Raw genomic sequence first — 9,996 nt, 5'->3', positions numbered from 1 at the left:
GTTTAATATTTAAATAAGTAATAACTGTTAAATTTAAACATTTTCTAAAGATTTAAATTGTTCTTTTAGTTGGTTACATGTTGCATTTATTAATTTTTAAAACTTTTAATTTTAAATAATTTGATTCTTAAAAAACATTAAAATTTATTTTAGTAAACATTAATACAATGGATTGTAACTTAACAATGACCCATTGTTAAAGTTAATGGGTATTGTGACTGTTTAACTTTTTTTACAAAATTATAAATTTGATAAAAATCAAAGTCTTGTTTAAACAAATCAATTTTAATATAAAATGTTTAACTTCATCTTAAATTTAAATAATTAATTTAAAACAACTATTAGTCCGATAATTATTGAATCAGTAAATTTAACTGATGTAGTTAATTTTAGTAAGTAAAGTTAAACTTTAAGTTTAAATAAAATAAACTAAACTACTAATTAACATAAATTAAAAATAATATTAATAAAATAAATTCATCAATACTCTTAAAGTATACCAGAAATTTAATAATAAAACATTTTAGTAATTTTTAATTATTTCAAAATAGGAAAAATACAAAAAAAAAATTAAAAAAAAATATTAATAGATTGTAACTTAATAATAAACCATTGTTAAAGTTAATGGGCATTGTGACGATTTTTACTTTTTCTTAATAAAATTGAAAAATAAGTTTGTGTTTATAATTTTATCAATTAAAAAGTTTGTGAATGGCAAAGGATCATAAGCTTAAGGTAAATGAACTTGTTGATGATATGTTAGAGAAAGATGTTAGAGAACCGTCCACTTCTGCATGGGCCAGCCCTTTTGTGCTAGTACAAAAAAAAACGTCAAAACCCGATTTTGTGTCGATTATCGTAAATTAAACAAATGTACTAAAAAGCATAGCTACCCGCTGTCTAAGATAGACGACAGTCTGGACAAATTAAACGGTTGTTCTTATTTCACCACTCTTGACATCAACTCAGGGTAATGGAAAATATGATTAAACACCTCACATAAGGAAAAAACAGCCTTTACTTGCCACAAAGGCATTTTTTATTTTAATGTAATGCCAATTTATTATTAGCACACCATTAGTTTAAATAAAGTTTTATTGTTCATTATAATTTGTTTTTTTTTAATAAGTTAAAAAATATTTTAAACGTTTAAAATTAACTTTGTTTGATATAACTTTAAAAAATAATAATTGTTAAATTTAAACATTTTCGAAAGATTTAAATTGTTCTTGTGGTTGGGTTACATGTTGTATTTACTAATTTTTAAAACTTTCAATTTTTAAATAATTTGATTCTGAAAAAATACTAAAATTTTTTTTTTAAATATTACTATAAAAGATTGTAACTTACCAATAGACCATTGTTAAAGTTAATGGGCATTGTGACTGTTCTTAATTTTTTTGCAGAATTTAAAATTTATATTTTGCAGAAAATAAATTAAAAATTTAATCAAAATTAAAGTTTTGTTTGAACAAATTAATTTTAATATTAAATGCTTAACTTTACCTAAAACAAAATTATTTTACTTAATTTAAAAATCACTTTAATTTAAATAATTAATTTAAAACAACTTCTAACCCAATAATTATTTAATTATTGGTTTAAAAGAAAATAAATTTTAACTAAATTTTAACTAAGTAACACAAATTATAGATAATATTAATCAAATAAATTCATCAATATTCTTAAATTAACAAGGAATTTAATAAAAAGACATTTTATTAATATTTTACCTATTTTACAATTGGAAAAATGCTAAAGTTATATATTATTATAGATTATAACTTAACGATAGACCATTGTTAATGCTATAAGGCATTGCTACCATTTTATTTGTTTTATAAAATATGAAGAAAAATTATATTTCTATGAAATTAAACAAAAAAATTAAAGTTTTATTTTTACATAAAGCAATTGCAAAAATCAATTTAAAAATACCAATTAATAAATTAAGATACTTACAGAAGTTTTTAATTTTGAACAAGCTCTAGCAATGGCCAATCCACCAACATCTGTGATTCTACAAAAACTAATCTGAAGTACCTCAAATTTGTCAATAACCTCACCAAGTAATGTTGCAGTTTTATCACCAATTGAGGTATGTGATAAGTTCAACTTTATCTAAAACAAAATTAATATTTTACTTAATTTAAAAGTTACTTTAATCAAAATAGATAATATAAAACAACTACTAATTAGGTTTTTAATAAAACAGTAAATTCAAATGATGTAGTTATTTTTAGTAGGTATATTCAAACTTAAAGTTAAAATAAAAAAATTAAACTACTAAGTAACATAAATTAAAAGTAATATTAGTAAAAACTAATTCATCAATATTCCTAATTATACAAGATATTTAATCATAAGACATTTTATTGATGTAATTATTTCATAATGAGAAAAATACAAAAAAATAATTAAAAAAAATATTAATAGATTGTAACTTAATAATGAACCATTGTTAAAGTTTACGGGCATTTTAATAAAGATTTACTGTTAATTTATAAATCGTTTTTTTAATTAATGAGCCTAAATATTTAAATGTTGTTACATTTGGGGTTTGATAGAACCTAATTTAGTGTTTGGTGCCGCGGGGGGTTGATTGACTTAATTGTGCTTAAGCACTAATTAAAAGTGCGCAAGTATTTCTCTTTGATAAAGTGTGGTAGCTTTATGTTGATTGTTCTACTTCGAAACGTTTTAACTGTGCACTGCTTTTATTTTATCGCAAGCAACCTGTTTTTAATAAAGAAAATGCAAATAAGAACGCCTGTTTAAATCTAGCAGAAAGCGAAACTTGAATCTTTTTGTAACACTGGTGACCACAGAAGTTTCTGCTTTTCAAAAGATTTTAGAGTTTTTAGAAGAAAATGGCAAATTTTTAATGTTCACCACCTTTATATCAACAAGGTGAAGATTTTAAAATTTTTATAAAAGAATTTGCGTTGTTTTGTGAAAGCATTGGTGCTAATGATGCTATGAAAAAACATGTTCTGTTACAAAGTCTACCCGAAGACCTAAAGTTTGATATTTCGGAGGACATAAGAGACTTGCATGATTTAACTTAAAAGAAAATTGCCGAAGCCGTTCAAACCGTGACGTCTAATAAGGATGGTCTAATAAATTGTGGTCTGTGGGCCATTGTTAAAACAATGGGCCATTGTTAAAGTTTTTGGGCATTGTGAAGTTTTGTTTGAACAAATTAATTTTAATATTAAATGTTTAACTTCACCTAAAACAAAATTTTCGTTTTGCTTAATTTAAAAATCACTGTAATTCAAATAATTAATTTAAAACAACTATTAATCTGATAATTATTGAATTATTAACCCCGTAACCTTTTCACTTGTTTTATAAAATATAAAAAAATAATTATATTCCTATAAAATTAAACAAAAAAATTAAAGTTTTATTTTTACATAAAACAATTGCAAAAATCAATTTAAAAATACCAATTAATAAAGTAATATACTTACAGGGAGATTTTAACTTTGAACAAGCTCTAGCAATGGCACATCCACCAACTTCTGTGATGCGACACTGTGTAATATTAAGTTCCTCAAACTTGTCAATAACCTCACCCAGTAATGTTGCCGCTTCATCACCGATTTTGTCCCCTGATAAGTTCAACTTTATCTGAAACAAAATTTATTTTTACTTCATTTAAAAATTACTCTAATTAAAATAACTAGGATGAAAAACAGTTTAACAAAAATTTAATAATACCAAAAATTCCAACAAACCCTTGGAGATTTAGAATCAAATTTATTTCATCAATGTGTTATTGTGCCCAGGTTGAAATAATAAGTGCGTTTTAATGTTTTATTGTTGTTTCTTTAAGCGCGTAGTAAATGTTTGTTTAAAGTTACTTTAAAGAATTGTTACTTCGATGTTACTTTGTTAAATTTCAAGTTTAATTATTGAACATTTTTTTTTTATTTTAAATTTATTTTGTATTAAGGTAAAAAATGTTGAGTTTTGCTTTCAAAAATTTATTAAAACTTTTATTTACTGAATAATGTAATTTGGGAAAATTACAAAATGAGGGATTGTATCTCAATAATGGACCATTGTTAAACAATATGAGCATTGTTACCATTTTACTTTTTACAAAATTGCAAATTACTAATTTAAAACAAAAAAAATTTTAATGAAAACAAATCTATAAATTTTGGTGATTTTATTTACTTTGGTAAATAAATTTCCTGTTTAAATTTCACCTGGGCATCATATTCAAAATAACAATAATGTTTTTGCTTACCTTCACTTTTAAACCTTTAAAGATACTAGGCAGTTGAGATATGTCATCTACTCCTCTTTCTAACTTTATCTTTAAAAAAGGGGTTTGGTCAATTGTTCAAACAAGTAGCCAAGATGGATGTAGTCACTCGGCAACAAACTTTCCTTAAACTTAAGGTCTAAATGATCGGGTATAAGACTTAGAACAGACTGGTTGAGGTCATCATCGTTGGATTCATACAAATGACTGCTAAGTTCAGTAATAGTTGATGAAGAATTAACATTTTTACACAAATCTTTAACATATGTTTGTAGAACAGCTTGTTTCTCATCATAAGCTGTTGAAGAACAAGATTGAAATTCAGACAAATCCTTGGAACTGTATAACCCAAACAGAAATTTTGTGACTACTTCCCATCGACTAGTGGAAAACTTAGGAACACATTTTTGAAATTTATCCAGACTTGCCCATAACAATAAATACATGGCAGCAAACAGTTCTTGCCAGGTGAGATGACTGAAGTTGCTTCGTTTGTCTCCTTCTAATATCTTGACCTTCATGTTTGACGAATCATAAACAAAAGTGTCAAGAAATGTTTTAAGCATTTCTTTTGTAATTCCAGCCTTTTTAATGTCTTTTTGATCAAAAATAATTTTTTTCTGCTCAAACCCATTCCATGCAAGACAAGCTAGACCTTTAAATTTGTTCTCAAGAATGTCTGTGTTGTCAGGAAAATGATCTGATCTCATATAATGCAATAAAGAAGCAACCATAACATTTGTCATAGTTTTTAGATTAACCTTAGAGCCAGACAAAATTGCTTGATTAATGCAGTGCATGGATAGAATGCAGTTGACAGGAACATAGTTGTAAGCATCAATATCTGGATGATCTTGTAAGTAGGCTAAGATTTTAGATGAATTTCCCTCACATATTTGCCTGCAAATGTTTTTTTGTGCTTCCTTATTGAAACCAAGTAGTTTTAACACTAAGATAGGTCTGCAAGAAGGATGCCATTCATACATTTGCCTTGGTCGTGAAGTGATAAACTTATAAGCATTGGGAAATAACTTTCCATTAAAAATGTTTTTTAGAAAATCTTCAGCAGAGCCATTTGTAGATACCAAGTTTTTGGGTGCTTTCCCTAAAGTAATACTATCAGCTTCATCCAGTCCATCAAAGATAAGGATAGTGTCAAAACTGTTTTTAATACAATTAAATGATTCTACATCAGTAGACTCTGGCTTATCCCAATCTATAGATGAATTTGCAACAAGAAACCTGAAAATTGACATTTCCCTACGAAAATCAACTGATCGCAAAATAATGCTGAATATAAATTTTATATTTTGAAGAAAATCGCTATTTTCAGAAAATATTTCCTGGATCAGAATTTTAATAAAAGTGGATTTGCCAGATCCTGCGTGTCCAACAAGAGCCACGACTTTAGAATGTATTTTAGTAAAGTCTCTTTGTTGAATTTTCGTTCAGCTGCTGCTTTAGCATTTCTTTTCGCTAATTCAAATACCTCATTTACCTTAATCTTTATGCCAAAGTGTTTGTCAGGTTGAGTTAACTTGGACATTCTTTCAAATTGTTCCTTTCTGGTATGAAAGTGATCAACTGAATCTAAATCTTTAATATCAGTGGAAGAATATTCAGCAAGTTCTAACTCAACAAATTCTAATTGTTTGTCTAACTGGACAGGAGAGCAGAATTCATGGGCAAAACTACTAGCTTGCTCAAAACATAGTTCAGAAAGTTGTTCACATAAAGAATTACCTAAAACAACACAGTTTTGGATTATTATTTGTTTTAAATATTTATTATAGAATAACTATTGTGGTTCCCAATCGATCCGTACACAAAAGTCAGGCACACACAACTTATTGTAAGTGTGCCTGCATAATAAATTACATTTCAGTTAATAAATGTAATAAAATATTTGACGATTAATTGTATAGAATTTACATTAAAATTTAACCACTAGCCCTTGATTTATAAAAGCGTAAACAATTAATTAATAACAGTGTTATGCGATGGTCAAACTTTTTACAAAGTTATGGTATTAAGTACAGGAATTTGTGTTGTTTGAAATTAACAAATTTTTTTAAAAGAGGAAAGGAGCCGTGACACAAATTTTAAATTTTTATTTTTCACAGCGAGTAATACTCGCTGTCTAGTTCGTTCCTTGTATCTTTTTTGATAATGTGTTATATTTTATACAACAGTAGGAATCAAACGTTATGTATTGATACCAGTGGTCATGTTATTAGGTTTTATTTTTTGCCAAACTTAATAGAGACATTTGCATTTAATGCAAGAATAAACATATACCAAAAGCACTTCTACATGACAAACAGGATTTAAACTTACCTTCATTTTGTCTTCTTCTCGGTTCTGGATCAACCTCATGTAGATCTGGAGTTTGTGATTCTTCAGGTTGCTCCTTTATAAACAGTAAAACTTAGATTATGTAACTATAAAGATTTTTAAATGATTACCAGTCACATTTATTATTCAAACTAAGTCCTTTAAAAAATAACTTTAAAAATCGATATTAAACTTATTAATCTCCGTTGCATTACACTTTTATTAATATAAGTTCATTAATATAATATTTTTAATAGCACACCATGCTAAGATAGGGGGAGAAATATATGCAAAATATCGTTGTTTATCAGGTTTAAACAGTACCATTTTTTAAACAATGTAACGGTGTATGTAACTGCCAACTGGCTGCCGTTTTCTGAATACCATACCAACTTTAAATATTTTTAAACTTACATTTGTTTAGTTAAAATATCAACTATGGTCTAAGTTATTCTATTTATAAAAATAGAGATGTTTTTTATTTGTTTTAATTAAATTTTAACTTTAATGGTTATCAATAACTAAGCAGTAATAACAAATTATTATATTGTGTAACAAATAACCATTTAACAAAAGTACTTTTTAGGTTAGCTATGCTTAATTTAAAAAGTTGGACAGCCAAATGGCTTAATGGATGGAGCGTTTACAGCAGTATGATTTTAAAATTATTCATCGTGCAGGCCTAAAACATAACATCACTGATGCGTTATCACAACACCCTTGTGGTAAATCGTGCAGTGAAATCAAAGAATGGGAAAAAATAATCAAGGTTAAAGTGGCAACAACGACAGAACCAACACTAACGGCGCGACAAGAATTGTTGGTGGCACAACGTCACAATCCCAATATTTTAGAGTAATTTTGGCTGCCAAAGAAATTAATGTACTGCCTAAATGGAACATAATTTCACCATTAAGTAAAGCGGCTAAATCTAATTACCTTTAATGGGATTCGCTAGTTTTGCAAAATAAAGGATTATGTAGGAAATGGGAAAGTGCAGATGTAAGAAACTGTCATTTTTAATTACTTGTACCGAAACAAAAGTGCCAAGCAATCATTAAATTAATGCATGGGGCGCCTTCTACCGAACATTTTGGCATAAATAAAACGTTTGATAGACTTAGTCGCAATTACTAATGGTTTGGCAGTAAAACAGATAAAAGCACATTTTGCAAAACTTGTGAACTGTGTGCTTCTTAAAAGGTCCAATAAGAAAATCAAAATTTCCATTAAAGTCAAAATTTCCATTAAAAAAACAAACGATGGAATAACCAATGGAAAGAGTTGCAATCGACGTGCTAGGTCCATTGCCTTGTACCACAAAAAGGAATCGCTACATACTTGCAGCTATGGACTATTTTTCGAAGTGGCCAGAGGCTAATCTCATACCTGACCAAGCAAAAACTGTGGCCGAATGTTTTAACTTTGCAACTTTTTACACAATTTTTAGTTCCCTGCAAACCATTTTCTGATCAAGGCTATAAGTTCTTTTTTTCGACTTGGATGTCTCTGCGAACTCTTTTCTGATCAAGGCTCCAACTTCAAGTCATTTTTATTTAAAGAAATTTTAAAATCATTTGGCGTAGGTAAAACAAGGACTACTCCTTATTATGCCTAAAGTGATGGAATGGTTGAGCACTTTAACTGGACCATTTATCTATGTACATCGACACCAATCAAAAAGACTGAGACCAATACCTGCCATATTTGTTAATGGCTTATCGAACTGCTATTAATGAAAGTACCGACCTTACACTGGCAGTTATAATTTATTGGAAAACAACTAAATATGCCAATGAATTTTTATTCGGCAGGCCAGAAAACACCCAGTACTGTAACGAATCCGCCATTTTCTTGTTTACGCTAAGTGTTATCTGTTCCTAGTCACGTGTTTACACCATCAAGTCGCGTACTGACACCTTTTTTTTATTACGTGCTATGTATCACGTGATTTATTAGTTAAACGTGTTGCAATGTATTATATTTAGTATTCGAGGTACAATCTTGTGAATGATTGTTTGTGAACCTTTTCGCAATAAAATACTATAAGATTAAAAACGGCTTTCATACAAAAGACTATCAGGCAAATAAACGTTATATTGGAGGTCCTGCCGAGGCAAATCTTTTAAAGCCACAGCGAATTTATAGAAAAGTCGCAAAAAGAAAAAACAACCTTTAGACTAACACTTGTTGAATATATATAAAAATATCTAAAAATGGACCATGATTTTAAATCATCGCTGTCTATCGAAATCAAGAACGTAGTCGAACAAGAACTACGATCGATTAAAAGGAAACTAGCCTCCCTGAAAAAAGAATTGGGCTTGAGAACGATGTGCCAATTACCAGAGCTTAACAGCAACCAAGCGCTAGAAAAATACACAGGTGACACCGACGTTGAGGAATATCTGATAAAGTTCAACCTCATAGCAAACGCTACAGATGAGATGCCAGAGAAAGTGGCTACAGACTTGCACTTAGTCTATATAAAAAGGCTGCAAGCATCGTTACGAACTTAGCCGGAAGTGATCGAACTTCAGTGACAGTTCTAACAGAAAAACTAATAAAACTTTTTTCTGTCCCGAAGGTGAACCGACTTGATAAGCTACATAGAAGAAAACGAGGAGTTAACGAACCTTTAGACGCACTTGCAAGTGACATATTAACTATGATTCAACATTCTCCGATTTATAAAAATTCAAGAAAAGAAGAATTAGAAAAACTTAAAACTAAATTGCTTTTTAAATGCAATTAAAAACAACAGTGAGTTGCATTTCGCCATTTATCACACATTGCCATCTACAGTACAAAACGCATTGGAGACGGGGCAGCTCTATCAACAATTGTATAGAGTTGATTTAACCATCAACGAAATATCGCGCACTAAATCAATCTGTTAATATATTTGCGTATTCGTACTTTTCCTATATTATATGTTTTTCTTACTATCAGGAGGGAAAGAGAAGAGTGTAACCACTAACGAATCCACTGCCAGCCAAAAATTGCAAATTTCAACACATTGATTGAAATGGTATTACGACCGTAATATGTAGCTGATCCCCTAAATGAAGGCGATCCAGTTTGGCTATATTAACATATACGAAAAAAAGGAATATCGTTATCTAAACCCTGGCAAGATATCGTAAAAAGAAATTACAATTGTTTAGACCATTGCTACCCAAAGTTTGGTATGCGTACCGGTGCCGCAACGCAAGCGGCGGTGTGCCGGTACGCGAAGAATCCCAAATAAAATAAAAAAACAGTAATAAAAAAATAAACAGCTTGTCGAATATTTTTTTGGACTCGGTTGTCCAATCTTTCGCATAGCTTTTTAATTAATTGTAACAATTTGCGAGAGACGGTGTTTCCTTTTTTATTTTTTT

At 28.9% G+C, this 9,996-nt stretch overlaps 1 protein-coding gene across 1 annotated transcript; it reads right to left on the bottom strand.

Moving 5' to 3' along the window:
• Positions 1-4,332: 4,332 nt before the first annotated feature.
• LOC145760295 (NACHT, LRR and PYD domains-containing protein 12-like) lies at positions 4,333-8,318 on the bottom strand. The gene is made up of 5 exons (XM_082574164.1): positions 8,312-8,318; positions 8,076-8,152; positions 6,617-6,689; positions 5,792-6,022; positions 4,333-5,684 (listed from the first exon to the last, which is right to left on the bottom strand). Exons 1-5 carry the CDS (start codon positions 8,316-8,318, stop codon positions 4,333-4,335), a joined length of 1,740 nt encoding a protein of 579 aa, XP_082430290.1.
• Between the last annotated feature and the right edge of the window lie 1,678 nt (positions 8,319-9,996).

The sequence above is a fragment of the Corella eumyota genome, chromosome 7 (genome assembly GCF_963082875.1).
Source record: "Corella eumyota chromosome 7, kaCorEumy4.1, whole genome shotgun sequence".
NCBI lineage: Eukaryota > Metazoa > Chordata > Ascidiacea > Phlebobranchia > Corellidae > Corella > Corella eumyota.
This window is presented reverse-complemented; position numbering and strand designations above follow the sequence as displayed.

What these genes read in the sequence shown, in the direction of transcription:
- LOC145760295 (XM_082574164.1), bottom strand. An exon ending in ATAGCCTTGATCAGAAAATG is followed by an intron (nt 6,690 to 8,075) that starts GTTTGCAGGGAA and finishes CTGTTTATAAAG; the next exon opens with GAGCAACCTGAAGAATCACA. An exon ending in GAGAAGAAGACAAAATGAAG is followed by an intron (nt 6,023 to 6,616) that starts GTAAGTTTAAAT and finishes GTGTTGTTTTAG; the next exon opens with GTAATTCTTTATGTGAACAA.